Raw genomic sequence first — 22,204 nt, 5'->3', positions numbered from 1 at the left:
TTTCTTCTGGAGGGAAGGTTAACTGTTAAGCCTGCTTCTGTCGTAGCCTTTTCTAAAGCCAGTGACTAAGCGGCGCATAATAAGCGTTATACTTCACCGATAAGCTGGCAAGGAGTGAAACAAATTTTAAGTCAGTAAATTTTGTCCAGTATGTGGATATCCTTTTATTCGCAAGTAAGCTCTATATCAGGTCGGTCGACATCACGTAAGTCATCAATATATGGACCACGGAGCCTATTTGTGAGGTAACTAGACAGGTCTGGCCTAGAAGTAATGCAGCAATGAACGCAGAATTAGGCTCCTCAACAATTTAGATCGGTCTTTCATTAGTACAGTAGTTGTAATGGGAACGTAGAGGATTTCTATCTAATGACTTCTGTCGCGACTGCATGAGCTAGGAGAATGTGGAGAGCGTTCAGCACTTCATCTGCCACTGTCCCGCTGTAGCCCGAACGCGGTATCACTGTCTAAAATCTTTCTTATTTGCCAGACGAGGAATCTGCAAGCATCTACAATATTTTATCGTTTATCATGTGGTTTGACCACATCGCTGATTAGAGTTGCGCCTAAGCAAGTGGTATGACATTGGGACTCCAGGTCTAAGTGCGCCCCTCTACATAGTCGTAAACACCGCCGTGTCCTTGCTTAACCTAATTAAAGTTCATTTCGATTGAAAGTTAATCGTCGACTTTTTATTATTGCGAACAGCTATTTTTGAATGAATTTTGCATGAATAGCCAAAAATTCTTTTGATCTTTTCGATAATTTGCGGATTCCTGATTCCTCGTTTTTTGAGATTCTGTAATTTTTGAAGTGTTCGCTGATGTATCGGTTGGTTGAGAGCAGCAATTACACTGAAATATATATACAAAACCTCCCCGAATATGTGAGCTAAATATATTCAGCACAACCTTTCCATATATAAAGCACACCTTTCCATTGCACTATTAATATTAAGCTTTAACGTCCTGAGCAACATTTGATCAAGCGTTTTTGTGCAAGAAAATCTGGTTGCCGTGAGTTTCTCCTCGATTTATAACCTTAATGTTCAGCTCAAGCAAGCCTCCGTGTTTCATAGTATACAACACCAAGCATTATTTTCAGCCTGACTTACCCGTCCATATTTACGGCATGGAAGAGTAACCCTCCTAAGTTTTTTTCACTTACGACGTTTACTTTTCACATGTGAACAATTTGTCGCTCGGCATCTTCAACTCGCTTCGCATTCCCTTAGTTAAAAAATTGATAACTGTGTCAATTAATTACAAAATTCTGCTGGCATCTGAGAGTTATATCTCTAATTTTCATATTGAAACTATTTCCTTCGTTCATTACGCTCGTTGTTATTGTAGTCTTGTTGGTTCTTGCCCAGATTAAACGCCTTGCGGATTAAAAATTCACGAGTGTAATGGTAAAGAGTTATTTACACTTGCCGATCTGGCATTTTTTATATGCATTTAACGCAACATTTTACCTTGGTTGCGATATTCTATTCGTGCACCTAATACAATATAAGAACAAATTCCCAATATATTCTGAAGGTAGTCCGATCTATAGAATTTTATTGCCCTGAAGTAAATATTTTTTCTATATTAGGTGCCTATTAGGTAGGTAGGTAGGTTGGGTGGGTGTCGTAACGACACACTTAGACCTTTCGCAGGTCCATTGTGATACCACTGGAGCTTATCCTTACCCTACATGTTCCTTTTCAAACCATCCGGTAGCTTTAATATACGGGCAGAGCTTCGTTAGTTTTAAATGCGTTATGTCCGCTACATCGGTTAAAAATACCATATCAAGAGTGCGCAGCCTCCTCATAATAAAAATGCTTTCACACTCACATAAAAGGTGCCTGACTGTTTCCTCTTCTTCTGTATTAAGACAGCTTCTACAGAAATCGAAGTACGGGAGTCCTAACCTTCTAGCGTGGCCGCCTATTAAACAATGACCAGTTAATACCCCTATCATTTTTCTCATAGTATAGATTTTCCATCGGCCGCTGTTCCATTTCGGCCCTGCTTTTCCTTTTTGATGGTATACCTATCTATAAGTAATTTACATCAGCGTCTTATCCGGTTGGAGATTGAACGTTGTACCGGTTCGAGCAAGTTCGTCTGCCTTGCAGTTCCCTTCGATATTCCTGTGGCCTGGCACCGAAATAAGGTGCACTTTGTAGCACTTAGATACGTCATTTAGAACATTAAGACTGTTTTTGATGAGTGTGTTTTAGATTCAAGTGCTTTTATTGCCGCTTGACTGTCTGAGTATATGAAGACTTCAATTGTGGATAATACTCTCGCTTTTATTACCGTAAGTCTCTCTTTTATGGCACTACAATGATCAGGTAGGCGAAAAAATTGGCTAACTCCGAGTTTATCGGAGTAAACCCCTCCCCCTACTTTGTTGTCTAGTTTTGAGCCATCTGTATAGATGTTTATATCATTTTTCCAAACAATAAGTCCGTTATCCCATTCTTCTTTGGAAGGAAATACTGTGGCAAAGGATTTATTTAAGTTGATGTTCTTGGTCTTACAGAAATCCGTTGAAGAGTGCCCTCTCTGGTTTGTTCTGAGTAGGCCGATTTCTCTTAGTCTGCGAGCTGCTTTGGCAGCTGTTTGCTTACCGAATTGCTCTATTGGTAAGAGGTTAAGCATAATATTTATTGATGCTGTGGGTGTAGTCCCAAGGGCCTTGCAGATGCAAAGATTGGCCATTCTTTGTACATGTACTATGGTTTTTTGCCGTATGTTAGGATTGGTCTAACAATTGCTGTGTAAAGCCAATATACGATAGATGGGGAAAGACCCCAACTTAGTCCTATCAGCTATTTACAAGAGTAGAGTGCTATTGTCGCTCTTTTTACTCTATCTTCGGCATTTGCCTTCCAACTAAGTTTTTTGTCTACATAGTATTACACCTAAATAGCGGGCCTCATCCCTGAATGACAGTGCCGTTCCGCCTAGAGTCGGGGGAGCTATATTTGGAATTCTATGTTTCCTGGTAAATAGGATGAGTTCAGTTCCATTGGAGTTGACGCTTAGCCCATTTGCTTTTGACCGTTTTCAACCATGTTTAGTAAATCTTGCATGACTTCACAAAGTGTATTGGGAAATTTCCTTCTTACTACCATTGCAACATCATCCGCAATTGTTATGACGTGTTGTCCTCTCCTCTACGCTCCTTAGCAAGAAGTTTATTGCCAGCACACAGAGAAGAGGGCAAAGCACACCGCCTTGAGGTGTTCCTCTACCAGCTTTTTTCGTGATCTTTGAGGCACCTAGGGTTGCGATCACAAATCTGATCAAGAGCATGTTTTTAATGAACTCAACCAGAGCCCCGGAGATCCCGCCATAGGTAGTAATAAAGAAAATTAAGCCGTATGACGTTAAACGAGGATGCAACTAGGTTCATGTGTACTTAGCCCTCAGTACCTCTCCCACTCTTTGATTGACGCTATAGCCACCTAGGCGATTTTAATGAGTTCTACTAAGTCAAGTAATAGGTTTTACTTTTATCGTTTAGCGCCCCTCTACTGTGCTGAGTTATAAATTAAATAACGGAGATAACAGAGTTAATAACATTTTTATACCCACACATTTGTATACCACATAAATGATTTACCCTTTTTTTCAAAAACAAAAAAAAACTAAAACAGGCAACATTTCAATAAGTTTCAACCTACCCCTTATTAATAAATTTCTTAATGCGCCAGTGTATAAAAATCCGCTTGTATTGCTGCAACACAACATTAAAACCTCATTTAATGACAAATAAAACCGCTAATCACGATTTTTCCACACATGCTGTTGTGCAGTCGTACAGAAAAATCAAGCACGGCAAACGCCAGAACTAAAGGCAAAAACCAATAAGAACAACAAATGTATACACATATCCACACATACAACGCCTAGCCACAGCGGCAGCAATTACCAAAGTGCAGCAATGCAAAAATAAAAATACATACACACATACATATGCATTTTTATAAAAAATGCTACACATCCAGCAGCAACCAAGCACACTCTCACACATCTAGGCCTGCCCCCTGGCACTTGCAACTGGTTCCACGGTAAGTCAAAACGCCTCTAAACCCGCCATTGGCGATGTATCGCGCCAAGAGCAACACACTCGGCATGCTTTGCAATAAAGCGAACCAACATCGTGCCCCAGCTGCGCTACCCGTATGCATGCTGTTGCCGTTGCTGGATTTCAGATTTTTTCTTTATTCGAGTACATACATAGATATGTATGTATGTACATATGTGCATACATATTTTTTCGTTTCTATTTTTGCTGCTTGAGTTTTGCATGTTTTCTATTGCTTGCACTTTTGCCTGTAGCCAAGTATGTACATATGTCTCTATATGCATATGTATGGAAGCATATTACTCCTGTTGTTGTCTTTATATGGTACTTGTATTGTCGTGGCTGCAGCCACTTCCAGCTACCATCAAATTGCCGTCTAATTTACGCCAAAGCTGTGAGGCTTTTCTGTCTCACGCGATGCAATTTAATGTAGTTGGAATGGAAAGCAGCAGCAGCAGTAGCAATGTTACCAGCGACATTTAGCGGACACCTGGTGATTTGAGGAGACAAACAATAATTTATTTTATTTTTACAATTAGCGCATACACATTGCCTACGTATATATTTTATTTAAATTTAGGCGTGTTATCAATTGTGATTACTAATTTTTCTAATACTATTAAAAATGCCGGTAATTGGGTTATTATGGTATGTACAACAATTCAACCAATTGAACCGCATTTAAAATGATAGCTAATTTATAATTTTTTATTGTGCGCGAGATTATTTTAATGGACGTGGACACCTACTGAGAACATTGCGCGAAAGCTTATAAACGATTCATTGAGTCTTATCGAATATTATTTTCGCCCAAGTTCTTTCTGGCGCCTATTTGCAATCTAATCAAATTAATTCAAAAACAGCAAAACCTGTATATATATTATTCATATTTGTATATTATTGCCTCTTACACCCTTTATTTGGTATTTGGCCGAGCTTCTCCTCCAATTTGTGGTGTGCGTCTTTGTTGTTCCACAAATCGAGGGACCTAGAGTTTTAAGCCGACTCCGAATGGTTTTTTACGAAGAGCTTTTTAATGGCAGAAATACACTCGGATGTTTTCCATTACCTCCCGAGTGGCGACTACTATTAGAAAAAACTTTTTGTTTTATTTGGTGTTTCGTGCACGGATCCATGAACCTTTACACTTCCGAATGGTAGTTACTCACTAACCCATTCGGCTACGGCGACTGCCAACAAAACCCATATTTCCTATAACTTTTCATAATTAGTGCGCTATGCATAAACTTGCCTTAACCGCTGTTAATTGGTGCCCCTACTATTTCTTCTCATACACACCGCATTGCAAAATTATAAACACACGGCTAATTAAAAAAAAAAATAATTTATATTGTACTACAACAAAAGCCATATAACCCAAAGTTTCAAACATTGTATTCGCACAAATTTTTTTTAAAATTTCCTCAAAGCGTTCAACGTTTTAAATGATTTTTTTTTAAGATTTTTACTGTATATCTATACAGTTTCAAGTGACTACAAAATACCGTTGGTTTTGACAATTTTTTTCTGAGGTATGACGCTTTTTCTTACGCATGAAGCACATACAAGCTGAAGAAAAGTGTGGCATTTTTTTATGAATTCTGGTAAAGAAATTTGAAAGTTTCAATGAAATTAAAAAAAATTGTGTACAAAGTATTTTTGGAAGAAAATAGTAGTGTGTTTATAATTTTGCACACCCCGTTACAAGAAATCGGAAGGGTACGAATTAATTGTGGTTAGGGCAAGTATATATATATATAAGTGGCACTTACACTCTTTTTGGGTGTTTAGCCGAGCTCCTCCTCCTATTTGTGGTGTGCGTCTTGATGTCCACAAATGGAGAGACTTACAATTTTAAGCCGGGTCCGAACGGGAAATATTTTTTGAGAAGCTTTTTCATGGCAGAAATACACTCGGAAGTTTGCCATTGCCTGCCGAGGGGCGACCGATATTAGAGAAAACTTTTCCTTCATTTTGAGATTTTACGGAGGTTCGAACCTACGTTCTCCAAATCCCGAATGTTAGTCTGCCATCAACCCAGTCGGATAGTGTACTTGTGCATTAATACTTTGCTTACATAAAAGTTATTCGCAGTAGCCCGGTGCTAAGCTCCAATAAGATAATAATTTTTAACCGATTTCTTACGGGTGGATGGACGGACATTCGTGGCTTACTACATATAATCTTGTTGATATTTTGCAAGTTACTGCAAGGAGAACACATTTATCTTCTCTTGTCAAATTATATTTTTTTATTATATTTCTCTTTTTTTCATTTATTTATTCATAACACTTGAATATATGTACATACATATATCGCTATTCTCCGGCTGAAATGATAGGTATGGCAAAGACCGCAATACTTGTGTAGTGTGACATGATATTATATAATATTTACTCGTATATTTTCACTGAATTGGGTGAGAGATTTCGCATACAAATTAAGTGAGCCGTGGCCCTGTGCGACAAACAAGGCAATGTTAAGAGTTATGGGTTAGCTCTACATGAAACTAAAATCAATGACGGACTGACTGGGCATTGATTCGCAAATTTGCTATATTTTTAATTCTTTGGAAATGCGAAAAAAAGTATGGCACATTACTACCTCTCTTTACCTGTCAATAAATGCTCAAAGCACAAAATTTCTTGTCAACCTTTGTAGACAGGACATTCGTTTACCAACCTCAGTCCTTGGATGAGGATGTGGTATTTGCGAGCTAAGCGACCCCGACCATTAAGAGGCAAGCGCCATATAACAGTAATTCTCAAAAAAGAAAAAAAACGTGATATCGCTGTTATAATTATAATTGATGAAAAATTGCTCAACTTTGGTAAAATGATGAACCCAAGAAAAAAATACGCCTTAAATAACATTTTTGAAAATGGGCGTTGCCACACCTAGATGCATCTCAGAAGCCACTAAAACGAAATGATATCGAAGACATGAAGTTTCTGCCTCAAACTGGTAGAGATTTGGATCTATATTTAGCTGAAAAATTCGTATTTTATTATTCAAATCACTGGTTGAAGACCGCATCAGTACGACAATGCTGTAGAAACTGAATAAAAAAATTGTGTCAATGTCGCTGCTCATCATACATATATATCTTTCGTTTCAAAAATAAGCAAGGATAAACCCACTTTATTCATGTTTAAAATTCTTAAACATCGGCCAATTGCGGATTCACTCAATACGCCTTACACGAAATGATTGTTGTAGTCGAAAAGCATACAGAAGCAAGGTCTGAGGGCATTATTTCGATTTGCTTGTGACATTTAGAACGCATTAAAGCGAGAAGCAGATTTTGAGATAAGATAATGCCCGCCAGATGTATTATATATTTTCTTGAAAGTGAAGCCTAAAGTAGTTTTATTATTATTATGGGAAGCATGGCTCGTGGACAGTAATGTTGATAGTTAGGTATATAACTTTGGACTTTTCTTTTCTTTTTAAGAAGATCTTGGTAAGATTTAAGAATTTGATCTTCGTAAAACTCATTCGGAAATATGGAGAGCGAGACTATTGGAGATTACAGATTACAGGCGGCGAGCGTCAAGAGGCGCTTCCGATACTCTACTCAAATAAGTCCAAATTACATTGAACATTGAACATTGAACAAAAACCTAACCCCAGTGGTAGTCAGAATTTGCAAAAAATTGAATTTTTTTTAAATTAATTAATTTTAAAAATATTGTGTGAAAATTTGAAATGAATCCAACAAATGCTTTTCGAATTATTTAACAATTAACAAAGGGCGCTCGGTTTCGCAAAACTTTAAATGCGTTTTTCTCAAAACTATGTTTTTTGAGCTGGTGATCACTGTAACTTAAAAACCGCCGGGTAGATTTCAATAAAATTTATATGGTACTGCTTTTGAAAAACATAAAAAATTCGTGCCTGATCGAAGGATTTTTTTTTTTCAAAAATTTCAATTTTCTTTAACAATTAATTGTCGGTTTTTTTCTCGAAAATCTGAAAAATATTTTCTGCGGCCGCCATTTGATAATTTTGAAAAATGCTTCGACCAGACACAAGATTATCTATTAATAAAACTAATTTCTCTTGTCCGATTGATTTTATTTGAATCTCCAAGGACTTGTGATGATAACCGCAAGGGACTTCTGGAGAAACGGGTTGGACACAATCAGCGATAACTTTTATAACAACAATTGTTTTTTTTTTAATTTTGCGAAAGTCAAGTCGAAACCCAATGCATTAACGCTATGTTTTTTATTTTTGTAAAATAAAGCAATTGACTAGCAAAAAAAAATTATTGAAAATCATCATTTTTCCGGGGCTCTGACTACCCCTAACCCCTTGAACCAAGAAATAATCGTAGTTTTTTCCACCAGAAAGTATTAGTACTACGAAGATTTTTTCCAGTTCTTTATTATACGGCTAGTAAAAAACAAATAATACTTGATGTATGAGCTACTGGTCACTGGAGCATTGACGGTAACGAAACGGCGATCGAAGTGGTTAAGTCAGGAACTTTTCATGGTGTATGCTTTTCTCAAATAAAATACAATATATATATATATAATTGGCACGTACACCCTTTTTGGGTGCTTGGCCGAGCTCCTCCTCCTATTTGTGGTGTGCGTCTTGATGTTGTTCCACAAATGGAGGAACCTACAGGTTCAAACCGACTCCGAACGGCAGATATTTTTTATGAGGAGCTTTTCCATGGCAGAAGTACACTCGGAGGTTTGCCATTGCCTGCCGAGGGTTTCGAAAATTTTAAAATAGTGTATTGCGTCGGAAGATTACATTGAAGTGGACGAAATATGTAGATTTGAGAGAATAAATAAAAATTGTACAACTTTTAATCAGAGTCATATATATACTGAAATTACTGCTTAAAAGATATCAAAGTAATTCTGTGCCAAAATACTTAGTGCGTCTTAGAATATTCAAATTTTGGAGTAGTGGTATTCTTATTAGTAACTGGGAATTGCGTTGGCAGCCGAATGAAGTGATATTTTAAAATATTTATTTCATTTTTTTATTTTTATTTTATTTAGTTAACACTAAACTCCTAACCAGCGGTTGCACAATAGAAATAAATGCCACATATATTTCATTAGTACACAAATTTGGAAAATCTGAGTTAATGTCAAAGTGCCTGAGTTATAGAAATATAGTGGACATTTCTTTCTCTTGTGAGAATGGGTTATCTTTAGACGTTAAAGCCCACAAGCACCCCGCGCGCCTTGGGAGTGCAATACACTGCCGTCAGGTCAACGCTTAGATGACGAAACCCGTATTTTGCTGCTGGACGACACGCATCGCATTTATTTATATACGTACATACAGAAGTATATGTACATTCATGCATACAAATTTAATAAACGAACATTATCTAAATTCAAGTTTATAAATTTTTTTTCTCCGGCTGTATCTCCATCTAAAAACACTGGCACTCTTCTTCTATTCCTTTGCACCCTTCAAGCAGGCAATTACTTTGGCGAAGACATGCGAAGCCACAACAGAGATGCGAGAATGCAACTCACCCAAAGATTGGTCATTATTGGCGCTACAGAATATACGCACTGGCAAGTCACATTATTTAATCATCTGCAGGTGTCCGGATCATTTCAAAATGGGTAAGTTTCCGGCGGTGAGCCAAATGCAAGATGCGCAATTAATAAACAATTTTGCTACACAATAAACAATTAAATGCACAATTCTATAAAATCGATAAATAATTGTATAAAATTGCAACTTAATTAAACGAATGCAATTTTACTGGTTTTTTTAATATTCTGGTGTCTTTTCCGCTCTACTCTTCTCGCCCACAGAGGGTCCAATGGCCCATGATCAGCCCAAATACGCCAGTGTACCCGGCATACGAGTGTTTGGCATGATGTGCGTCAAGCCTGGCTACTCAGTGCGCAAGCCATCCTCACAACCACCCAAACGCTATCAGCTACAGAAACCATTGTACCGGCCAGGTACGCAAAGCAGTAGCGCCTACATAAATGTGCCGCAATATGGTGTTAAAGACACGTACGGCCGTCCAAGCTCATCATCGTCATCATTTTCTGCCTCATCGTCGGCGGCCAGCAACAACAATTACCACCCGGAAAATAGCTTCGCAAACCAACATCAAGCTGGCGGCTATCAATATTTGAATCGACCAGACACTAACAACAATATTAACCCACATCAATCGCTCAGTGTTAATAACTATCGACCGGATACACTCGCTTCGATAAATAATTTCCCAACGGGTATCTATGGACGCAACAATGAACGCAAAGGTGAAACACCAATTGAGGCAGCAAAAGATGAGGATAAATCATTGAGCACAAGCACACAACAATCAGCTGAAACTGCGGCTACTGCTGGCATTGAAGAGACAACGGCGAACGTGAACTTAAGTAGCGACGGAGATTTGGTGTCTGCTGCTTCCCAGCAACAAAGCGAAGAAGAGGCACAATTGCGTCAAAAACGCTCAGTAGTCGTTGGAGCGGCAAACGATTGGGATAACAATACGCCCGAGTTCCCATGGGATCGTGTAATGGAGTTTCAGCAGACGATCGTCTGGGATTAAGAGGAAGGCGGCAGTGGCGTATGAGTAATTTTCTTCTTCTTCTTCCTTTTTTAAGTGTGAAAGTGATCGTCGTATCGGTAAAAGCCCGAATAGAGTTAATATTACAAAACAGTGAAAACGAAAGTAAAATTAAGCGTATAAAGTTGTAACAGGCGTGGAAGTTTTGTGAAACAAAACTTTAAAGTTAAAGAGGCGTTTTTTTTTAATAGTCGTATTTATTCAAAATACTACTGACTGAAAGAAAATAAAAAGGAGTCTTAAATGCTCAATAATTGATATTAAGAAAATCATAGCAGGTGTATGCAGGAGTATTAAAAGAGGAAGCATTGAAGCTTAAACACACAAGGATTTTTTTAAGAATAAAAACACATGATTTATAGAGAAATTAACAAATATTTTTAAAATAATTCAAATAAACCACGAAACATATAATAGTAATAATAAGCATTACAAAGCATGAAGTCGACTATAAAGGGGTATAAGCCTTGCTCTGGCATTTAGCTACAATTTATGTCAAAGTTGATACTAACCTAAACATTTATTTCATCAAAAAAAATATATTTCTAAATAATATATTAACTAAATTTAATCAACACGTTAAAGTAGCTATTTTAAAAATAATATCATTATCGTAGCAACTAAGTTCCATTATTGATAAACGATTATAGATACTCTAAATTATATGCTTTTTAGTGCGGATATACTTTAGTGCTTTGCCTTTTGCCAATAGTGTTGAATTTTTCGCTTACATATTTCACACTAAAATATATAGATAAACTAAATAATAAATAATATATGGATTTAACTATATTAATATTTAAATATACGAGTATAACAAATTAATTGAAGCATTTCGTTACATCCATTGAAGTGCTTTGATTCATTTGTTTTAGTCTATTTTTCGATACACTCACACACACACACATGGATAGTTAATTTACGATTTAGTACGAAAAAGTTATAGTAACTGTAACGTAGACACCGTTTTCAGTTGAAATTTAAAAAGAGATCAACATAATTAAACATAAAGTTTATTTAAGTATTTGCATATAGTGAAAAAAAAAAATTATTTATTTTATGCATAAAATTTAAGCTGCATTTATTAGTAATTAATTTTAGTAACGACATAAACGCATTAATTTGCATTTTGTAATTCGCTTGTAATTTGTAATAAATTATTTTTTATTGAAAATAAAAACAATAGCGTTTTATTGAATTTCGGGAATAGAATTAAATAGAGTAGATAGATAAATACTTGTGGCACCGATATTTCTGACCTTTTCCTCCGGCCGCACAGTGGGGATTTTTTGACACATTTTGCTCAAATATGGCTACAGGAGCCAGTTGTTGACCAATTTTAATAATATTTTTCTTAAAATGCTCGTAAATGATTTTGGAAGAGATTGTCTAGGTGCGAATTACATTTTTCTTTTTATATCAAAACACACCCTTAAATAGAGGTACCTTTGTGAAAAATTCAGAAAAACTCGAAAAACAAAAATTATATGTATTATATTTAAATTCGGTTTGGAATTTTTTCATTGATATTCTAATCAACGGTAATACATCAGGGGTGAAATCATACCCAAACTACGTAAAAACTACTACTAAAAACGTAAAACCTAATTTTTTTCAAGGACAAACCTGAATATTCACCGGAAAAATTGCAAAAAATTGATACATACGTTTTTGGGGTTGCCGAGTACGAATTCATTATCAGTTTGCCCTTTCGCGGTCAAATTAAAGGTCAATTCAAGGCCAAACACAGAATATTCACCAGAGAATTAAAAAAAAAATTTATATACATATTCTTGGAGTTGCTGAGTCCAATTTCGTTATCAGTTGGTCCTTTCAAATTGAAGGTCAGTTGAAGGCCAAACTCAGAATATTCAACGGAGAACTAAAAAAAATAGATGTATATGCTTTCGGAATTGCTGATTCCAAATTCGTTGTCAGTTTGTTATTCTGGGATCAAATTGAAGGGCAGTTCAAGGTCAATTACAGAATATTCACCGGAAAATTAAAAACAAAAGTGATGTATTGCTTTTAGCATTGCTGAGTCCGAATTCGTTGTCATTTTGCTCTTCTAGGGTCGAATTGAAGGGCAGTTTAAGGTCAAGCACAGAATATTCACCGGAAATATTCAAAAAAAGTTGAGGTATATGTTTTTGAGGTTACTGAATCAGAACTCATTGCCCATTTGTCCCTGCGAGGTCGGATCTGTATGCACTTGGTTTTAGTACAAACTAATCAATAGCCTTCACATCGGGGGAAACACTCCCGAATTCGGGTGAAACTCTCACTCACCTCTTAAGGGATGCTGAAAATTTGCATACTTGCCGGGATGTATACCGTTCATTAGAACTACAATAAAAAAATGCCAAACCGAATTTGAATACACACAATTTCTTATTCCTAAAGTTCTTTTAAATTTTTCACAAAGGTACCCCTACAACAAAAAAAATTTAAATTCGGGCCTGGACATTCTCATCCCAAATCATTTAAGAACATTTAAAAAAAAATAATTATTAAAATCGGTAAATAATTGCCTTCTCTAGGATTTATGAACGAAATGTGTCGAAAAATTCCTATTGTGGGCCAGCAGAAAGCGGTCGCTCTCTAAGTATGCGTTTATCAGCGATCAATTCCCTGTTTGCCTGTCAAGACGTAACCGGACAAGAAATATTAGTTAAGGAATTTCGGAGACAAATGGCAAATGGGCTGACACAAAGAGTAGATAAGGGAAAGAAAAATTACTCATCATAAAGGAAAAATTACAGAAAAAGGAAGGGGACGTCCATAAATATCGAAAATAAAGTTCTGGTTGTTCAGTTGTCATTACTACAGTATTACCGAATAAGATCTGAGAGATCTTCTGCTAGAGTGCAGGATCAGCGTCCCCCATCGCTAAAAGCATTTTAAGTACCAATTGGAAGGGTGGAATACACACTATAGCAACTTTGGTAGGGTGCGCGCCCCCTCTGAACCTCGGCCGTGCTTAAGTTCCGGCAACCGTTTGCAATGCAACTCTACATTAAACCAAAATGGTTCTACCCACAATTAGGTATCAAACACTTCCGAATGATAATTATGAACGCATTCGGCTACGACGGCCCCAAAATATAAGAAAAATAATTAAAACGCATAAAACTAGAGATACCAGAAGTTCCAGTGAATTCAAATAACGACATCTTCTTATATTTTATCTTACTATTTATACCGACGATACCACCGATTTATAGCTGACGTGTTCATGTGTGTATAGCCAACATAAACTAAGTTATTATAAAAATGCAGTTTTGAACTCACCTAAAACCTCAGCATTCACCACAATGTTACAGCTATACATGGGACTGACAAGACGTTGCGGTTGGGCCTGGAATGCCAGGCGACACGACTCCTTTGATGCAGTTAAAACTTGTCCTGAAAATAGAAATTAAACCTTTAACATGCAAAGCAAAAAATCTGTAACTACTTTTAACAAACCAGAAAATGGGCCATAAGACTTGGAATTCAGATCTTCAGCCGCATCTAATGACCATTCTAGCACAACAAAGGCGACGCCCTGCATGGGCTCTTCACAGAGTGGTCCTGCAGCGGTCGCCAATTGAAAGCCATTAACAAATGAACTATTATTATCTCGACGTATATCAGTCGCTGCTTTTGTTGTAGCCTCTATATCGATTTGGTGGGTCAGTGACTGCCAGAAATTCGGATGCTCGTAGTCGCTCAAATTCAAAAGCATATTAGTGCCACAATTGCGCGGACCGAGCGCCCAGATTCGATCGATTAACTTCGCTGGTGTAAGGGTCGATAAGCCTTTTAAATCGAACTCACTTAAGGTGGTGGCTAGTTGCTCTTTTATTTGCGTTATAAGCGACACATACTTCTCGGATATTGTCACACCTTTTACATTTGCCGCTAATTCCTTAAATAGGTTAATGTATTTTTCTAGCAAATCAATAGTGCTTTGCGGCAGTGGCAGTGCTATAATTCTTAATGTGCTTAACTTATTGGCCGTTTGGAGTGTGATAATCTTTTTACTAACGTCTTTGGCTGTAGCTGATTTCACAATAACCTCATTTACCATGTCCACGGTGGCTTCAGGCACTATTGTCTCGCGGAAAGACACGATAGGCTCAGACACATTAACTTTTATTTTTGCATAGCTTTCCTCTAAATCACGTACACATTTCTCTACGTGCACCTCACCTAGTGTAGTGATGACATGTTCGCCGGTGGGCGCTACAGATACTTGAACACATGCATCAGCCTACAATTAATTAATTAGCTCAATTTCCATAAAAATTACTTAAATTTTAGTTCACTTTACCTGATTCAATAATTTTAGACCCTTCACAAGTTTGGGCAAATCTTGTGGATTAACTGGCTCAATGGCGACACGCAATATAGGAGTAGCCATCACATTCAACTCACTAAATGACGTACAATCGATAGTGCTGCTTAATGTTGCTGTCTTTACGATATCCTTATCCAAACCGCCAATTCCCACAATATTACCAGCGGGTACTTCGTCAAGTGTCTGTAACTCACCACCCATAAACAAGTACAGATCACTAATCGTCACTTCGCTTATGTAAGGCGAATCCAAATTCAGCTGACTAAAATTACACAAGTCTTTTATTCAGAGTCAATTTATGATGGATTAAGATTTAAGTGCTTACTTTTTATTTCTGGGGTCATGTTTAGGTGCCAAATTATACAAACGCATTCCCGGCTTCAGAGTACCACTAAAGACGCGCGCAAAGGCAACAAAAACATAATCATCCTTATCTTCATCTGGTTGAACCTCTATTTGCGCTGTTTCTTCTACATTCAGCTTCTCTACACCGCTTATTAGATTTTCCACCGTGGCAGCTGCATCAATCTGCTTGCGTTCTCCAATACGCCGACGAACTTCTTCCCGACGCGCTTGCAACTCTTCTTCATTCAAACGCTTGGGCTTGTTCTGCGGCAGTTGTGAAACGTGTACAGGCGTCATCTGTAGATAACAAATTTTTTTGATACATTTGATAAAGGAGAGATTATTAAAGAAGCAATACCTTAGAGACAAAAACAATGATATTTGGGCTCTCGTCGTTGCATAGTTTGAAGTCTTCCTTCAGCAATAGAGTTTCTTTGGGATAGGTATTCATCTCCACATTGCGTGGAAATAGCAACCGTTCTGCACGTTCATCGGAGATGACATTTGGTGGCGGCACATGACGCACCACCATTTCTAACACAGTGCGATCGATGGGCAACCACTGACCAAGTACAGTTTTTATTTGAGCTTTCGGATCGATTATTCGTAAATCCCGCGCCTGCAGTTTTATGCCTAATTTCTCGGCAATTTCCGGTAGTTTTTCCTTGTCTTTACGCACTGCTATGATATCATAAAGAGTCCATATGTTGTCTAATACAAATTGAACAAACATTGGTTTCTTGGCCTTTTCTTGAGCACCAGCTACTGCACATTTCTTTTTGCCGTTATAGAAAAAGTCACCCCAGAGTACTTGTTCAAGGTCCGATTGCGACATTTCTAAACGCTGGGCGTAAATTTTAGCAAAATCGCACACCGAGAATGCCCAACCATCATAGGCAGAGCAAAATATAACATTACCGGCAGCTGGGGAGAGGTATAAATTTGAATCATCGGCCTCTTCCAATGCCGATTCATAGTTATTCTGAAAGTATAATTATATAATAAAGTTGTCTTTCAATTTGATCGTACTTTAATTTTAGTAATAACGATGTTCTTTTATATCAAACATTTTACATCAATAAGCATACCTTTTTTGTTATGTCTTCTTTCGACAACACATCGGAGGCAAATATGCTACCAAGTACAGCATTTACTTGCTCCAAAATTTTTGATATATGAAAGTAAGCATCAATTGGCATTAGTTTCATTTCCATTATGAGGCGATCGATTTTGTTTAAAACTAAAACTGGCTTTAGTTGCTCCATATAAACTTGTTCTAGGCATGCGCGTGTTTGTGGACAGACACCTTCAACTACATCGACCTTGAAGAGGAATGCATATCAGTACAATATTTTCCTATATCTGTTGATTTTTATAACTTACCACTACAATGGCGCCGTCGCATAATCGCACAGCCGTGGATACTTCACTGGAAAAGTCAACATGTCCCGGCGAATCAATCAGATTAACAAGATAATCTTTCTCATTGTCAGGATGGTCCGCACCGCCACGGTAGTACAGCGATATGCTGCTACTCTTCATAGTAATACCGCGTTCCTGTTCATCTTGACGCGTGTCCAGGTAACGCAGCCTACCTGCCAAACGTTGTGAAATTAAGCCATTACTAGCTACCAATGAATCCGCAAGTGTTGTCTTGCCATGATCTACATGTGCCAAAATGCAAATATTGCGCACTCGTTCGATATCCTTCTGGAGTTTAACCAAAGCATTTGTATCTACCACCGGCATTTTAATTCACTTTTGTTTAGTTGCTAATTTTGCCTTTACTTCACGCAGCCAATACAAATGAACACGGGCAAAATGTAAAGCGAATGCTTATCTGCACGTGTTTTGGTTACTATTTCGTAAATAAACGCAACAATCACACCTCCTGCAAAATAAAAAGGGGAATTGTGTCTTTCAATCAGATGTTTTTTGTTTACATTCTGAATTGTGAAATCGCAATCGCGACTATTCACAATTGTTATAATTATTTGAAGCAAAGAATTTCAACTATACCCGATTTACACGAGGAGACATCTGGAAGGGAAACATTTTGTTCCGGGGCGAAGGACGGTCGGGGAAGAGAGAAGGGATTTTGTCTCCCGTACTCGGCGACACGCTTTGCTCTTCTTATTCGTATTTCTTATCTTAAAGCAATTTTTGACAGTTGCTTCATTCGTTTTCTTCTTTTGTGGAAGAAAGTTCTAAGTTATGTGTTGGTTTTCATACAAACGGAAGATAACAACGATGACAAACATTCGAACGCTGCTTGGGAAATGCACGATTATTTTTGCTAGTAAATTAATATAGGTATAATTTAAAATAGTTATGGGACATGTTTATGTTGATTTCTAATTTTTCCCTGCATTTCTAGATACTCAAGTTAATTTTAAGTTAATTATTTACATATGAAGTATTTTTAATTTAATTTTTTTTATTCAAGTATAAGAATTTATAAATATATTTCAATAAAAAAAACAACAAATTATTTATTATTTAACCAGTTTGCATTTTTCATTCATATATTTAAGAAACTGTTGTCGAACGCTCTCTGCTTTACATGTAAGCGCGTGCTAGAATACATCCGAACCAGACGATGCTAAAGTATTAAATGTCAAAATGTCGCGGAAACATTTTTGCCCGTGTGTACGCGAATGAAACATCAAAAGAGAATTTCCAGTGTCTCCCTTCCAGATGTCTCCTCGTGTAAATCGGGTCCTACTTGACGGTAAATTAATTTATAAGCTAAGGCTAAGGGCTATCACTCCCGCAGCATCGCACACATTAAAATAAGCAAAAAGACTTTAACTTGTAGACACCGATACACCTACATTTTATTTTGCCCTTCTACCAGAATCCACTGCTGGAGCCTTACTTTATTCGGAAAAGTTTGATTTGGTCCTACAATAAAAAAAATGTAAATGTACTTGGCAGCTCGGTCAAATTGAAGAAGAGCTGAAAAGTGTCAAAAGTTGCTGACGTTTATTTTGCATGTGTTGCATTGCAATCGGTTCTGTCTTTTTGCGAAAGTGTTTTGACTCATAGGCATTAAATAAAAAGATAATTATCGAAATGGTTGAATTAACACCTGAAGAAAAGAAGCAATTAATCACCCGCAATCTGCAGGAAACACTGGGCGAGGACAAATTAAATGCGGTACTCAAAGAGCGTGATCTGAAAATCTATTGGGGCACAGCGACTACAGGCAAACCACATGTAGCCTACTTTGTGCCTATGTCAAAAGTTGCCGATTTCCTCAAGGCCGGCTGTGAGGTAATGAAATTGGAAATTTTACTAACATTACCAAGCGTATAAATTCGTTTTGAACACTTCCTCCAAATTAAATTTAACTGTCACACCTTTTACTTTTTTTTATGCCATTAGGTTACTATACTCTTTGCTGATTTGCATGGTTACCTCGATAATATGAAGGCGCCATGGGCGCTGCTAGAGCTCCGTACAAAATATTACGAAGCTGTCATCAAAGCTATGTTGAGCTCAATAGACGTTCCATTGGAGAAGCTGAAGTTCGTTAGAGGTACTGACTATCAGCTCTCAAGAGAATATACGTTGGACGTATACAGACTAAGCTCGGTAGTGACGCAGCACGATGCAAGAAAAGCTGGCGCTGAAGTGGTAAAGCAAATAGAATACCCATTACTTTCGGGCTTACTTTATCCAGGATTGCAAGCTTTAGATGAAGAATACCTAAAGGTGGATGCACAATTTGGAGGTGTTGATCAGCGTAAAATTTTCACTTTCTCGGAAAAATATTTGCCACAGTTAGGCTATGAAAAGCGTATACATTTTATGAATCCTATGGGTATGAAAACTTAATTTTTGAGAGAAAATTTCTAATATATATCAATTACAGTACCGGGTTTAGCAGGCGGCAAGATGTCATCTTCGGAAGAGGATTCAAAAATTGACCTTTTAGATTCGCCCGCAAATGTTAAAAAGAAGCTAAAGAAAGCCTTCTGCGAGCCTGGAAATATTGCGGACAATGGTCTTTTGTCATTCGTCAAACATGTGCTGTTTTCGCTTTTCAAAGAGGGAGAAGGTTGGTATTAAATATTATTAATTTCCTTAACAGTGGTTTACAACCAGTCAAGGTACATACAGAAGATGGTAGATAATGTTTTTGTAATATCAATTACTTTCATATTTTCATTTAGGCTTTTCTGTAAATCGCCCAGCGGAATTTGGAGGTGATGTCACATTCCACAACTACGCCGACTTAGAGAAAAGTTTTGCCGACAACGAGTTACATCCTGGAGACTTGAAAGGTTCCGTTGAAAAATACATTAATAAGCTTTTAGAGCCAATTAGAAAAACTTTCGAAAGTCCAGAATTGCAGTAAGAATTTGCTTGCCATTAACATAATTTTGATTTAAATTAAATGGCACATAATTATATCTATGATGCAGAAAACTCAGTGCAGCTGCCTATCCAGCACCAAGTAAGGCCAAAGGTGTGAATGCGAATAATGTGGCAGCACCAGAAGAAGACGGTCCGCATCGTCTAGATATACGCGTTGGCAAGATTGCGGAAGTTTCTCGTCATCCCGACGCAGACACTTTGTATGTTTTGAAGATTGACTTAAACGAAGCACAACCACGTACTATTATTAGCGGGTTGGTGAAGTTTGTCACAATTGAGGAGTTAGATCAACGATTAGTTGCGGTCCTGTGCAATCTTAAACCATCTAAAATGCGTGGCATACTTTCTGAAGGCATGGTGCTATGCACGTCAAAGTATTAAGGAAATAGTAAAGCATTTTAAAGATATTTAACTAGGTATTTTTATAGCCCCGATCACACTGTGGTGGAACCCATTATTGTTCCAGCCAGCGCAGCACCTGGTAGTCGATTGGCATTCGAAGGTTATGATGGCAACCCAGACGAACAATTGAATCCCAAAAAGAAGGTACAATTTATTATTACTTATTGCTAAATGTTTAATAATATTTTGTGTATTCGAAGGTGTGGGAGAAACTTTCTGTAGATTTAAAAACAAATGCCGACGGTGTTGCTGTTTGGAAAGAAAACTTCCTTCTCACACCCGAGGGCGAGAAACTTACAAGCAAATTATCGAACTGCAGCATTAAGTAACGCAAAAAATAATGTGAATTAAAAAAATATGTAATGTCAAGCCAGCTAATGATTTTACAAGACGTAATTCATAAAATTTGTAATAGTGAACTGTTACGCCGCAGGTTTAATATTTATTTGCAATTTTATTTTTGAAATGTGGCACAATAAACATTCGCTCCCCATAGCAATAAAATCAGAAGGGAGGTTTCCGAATTTGCATTTATTTCTTAGTATTTTTTGGAAGCATTCCACCAGCAAGAAATCAATTTCAAGAGGAATTCGTAATAACAATTCACGATAAAGTGGATATTTCATGGGTTGGATAACGCATGAGTTTGTATGGAATGTATACCCACTTGAGACCTACCGACAGAGACCTGTAAGCGGTCGGGTAAGTGTAAATAGTAAAGCAAATGTGGAACTCGGTCACTCCTTGATGGAATTTAAATGTCGGCCATTCTCATAGCGTAGACCTCACCATCGGAGGAATTTTTCAAGGATTGAGTATATTCATGATACAGGTACACTGACATATTACTTTGTTAGCCTTGTATGTAACAGATTCAAAGGCTAGTTATCTGGTTATGAAGAGCAGTTCTGAAACCATTCTATAGATTCAAAATCACAGAAATTCTTATACCGAACTATCAATTTCAAACGGAAGTATGATATGCCAATGTTATATATGTATATACATATATCTATATATAGGAAGGGAGAGAAAGAATTGGGTGTTATTGTAGCAGCATTAAACACTCGTAAAAATTCGTTCCTACAACAGTCGGTTCTACGTTACCGGAACGACCCGGATATCCGGCCAAGGACTGTCACTTCAGCAGCATTCCTCGTATATGCACGGGGAATGTATATGCTGCTACAACAACCCCTAAAAATTTCAAGAATGTTGCTGGAGTGAAGATGAACGGATTATACATATATGTATATATCCAAGTTATTTGTGTATTAAATAAGGTGATTCCACCCTGTATATGAATAGGAAAATAATAATTAAGGATGTTAGTGAATGAACCTTAAAACCTTAGATAAAGTTGTTTCACTGTTGAATGCATGCACATATATTTCGATATTGCCGCTAAAATAAGGTGAAACCTTAACTCAGAAGTTCCACGCTTCCTGAACTGCTTGACATAGTTCAGTATCATTTTTAACCTTAACGCCACATATTTTGAATGGGATTAAGGTTGGAGCTACATATGTGCTGTCGAATCCAGAAATGAAATTTTTTATTATCATCCATGAATAACCATGGACTCAAAGGAATGTGGACCATCTTATTTTTACGTAAAGTGATCCATGTTGCCAATTATTTTCATTCGGGTCCAACTCCATTCCACGAAAATGATGCTCAAATTTTGAATTTACCCCACTGTGCTTTACAGTGTTTGTTGTATATCGCTGATTGAACTCTTGGTTTTTGACGATGAACAAAATTCTTCTTATCAGAACCAATCATAATAATTTAAGTTTCGTCCGCAAAAAGTATTATTTTCCAGAATTTTACGTCCTTATCTCTATGAGCATTTGTGAAAGACAAGGGTACCTTAATTTTTTAGACGGTAGCGGTTTTTTCTACTGATACGTCCATACAATTTATTTTCATTATGGCGGCTTCGTATAAACCTGCTTGATATAGTGATATTGATAGACAGCCTCGTATTCACTTCCGTTCGTGCAGGCGATAACTTGAACAATAATGTATATATTTTGATGACACTTGGTACACATATTACTCTCTGTCCA

At 37.2% G+C, this 22,204-nt stretch overlaps 3 protein-coding genes across 3 annotated transcripts in view; 2 read left to right on the top strand and 1 right to left on the bottom strand.

Moving 5' to 3' along the window:
• Window positions 1-11,166, top strand: part of LOC129240346 (uncharacterized) — a 107,958-nt gene extending 96,792 nt beyond the window's left edge. Inside the window, exons 4-5 of the mRNA XM_054876099.1 lie at window positions 9,539-9,692; window positions 9,888-11,166. Coding sequence (XP_054732074.1) covers window positions 9,539-9,692; window positions 9,888-10,642 — 909 coding nt within the window. The 3' untranslated portion in view covers window positions 10,643-11,166. The remainder of the gene's footprint in view (window positions 1-9,538; window positions 9,693-9,887) is intronic.
• A 2,759-nt stretch (window positions 11,167-13,925) lies between these two features.
• LOC129242062 (elongation factor-like GTPase 1) lies at window positions 13,926-17,244 on the bottom strand. Its single transcript, XM_054878622.1, has 7 exons — window positions 16,731-17,244; window positions 16,436-16,669; window positions 15,706-16,329; window positions 15,328-15,644; window positions 14,976-15,264; window positions 14,129-14,915; window positions 13,926-14,065 (listed from the first exon to the last, which is right to left on the bottom strand). Exons 1-7 carry the CDS (start codon window positions 17,094-17,096, stop codon window positions 13,926-13,928), a joined length of 2,757 nt encoding a protein of 918 aa, XP_054734597.1. The 5' UTR covers window positions 17,097-17,244.
• A 1,091-nt stretch (window positions 17,245-18,335) lies between these two features.
• LOC129242340 (tyrosine--tRNA ligase, cytoplasmic) lies at window positions 18,336-20,646 on the top strand. The gene is made up of 7 exons (XM_054878929.1): window positions 18,336-18,623; window positions 18,735-19,173; window positions 19,225-19,410; window positions 19,526-19,706; window positions 19,778-20,104; window positions 20,159-20,276; window positions 20,333-20,646. The coding sequence occupies exons 1-7, from the start codon at window positions 18,423-18,425 to the stop codon at window positions 20,459-20,461; spliced, it is 1,581 nt and encodes a 526-aa protein (XP_054734904.1). The 5' UTR covers window positions 18,336-18,422; the 3' UTR covers window positions 20,462-20,646.
• Window positions 20,647-22,204: the final 1,558 nt, after the last annotated feature.

This window comes from Anastrepha obliqua, chromosome 3, assembly GCF_027943255.1.
Source record: "Anastrepha obliqua isolate idAnaObli1 chromosome 3, idAnaObli1_1.0, whole genome shotgun sequence".
In the NCBI taxonomy this organism is placed as follows: Eukaryota; Metazoa; Arthropoda; class Insecta; order Diptera; family Tephritidae; genus Anastrepha; species Anastrepha obliqua.
This window is presented reverse-complemented; position numbering and strand designations above follow the sequence as displayed.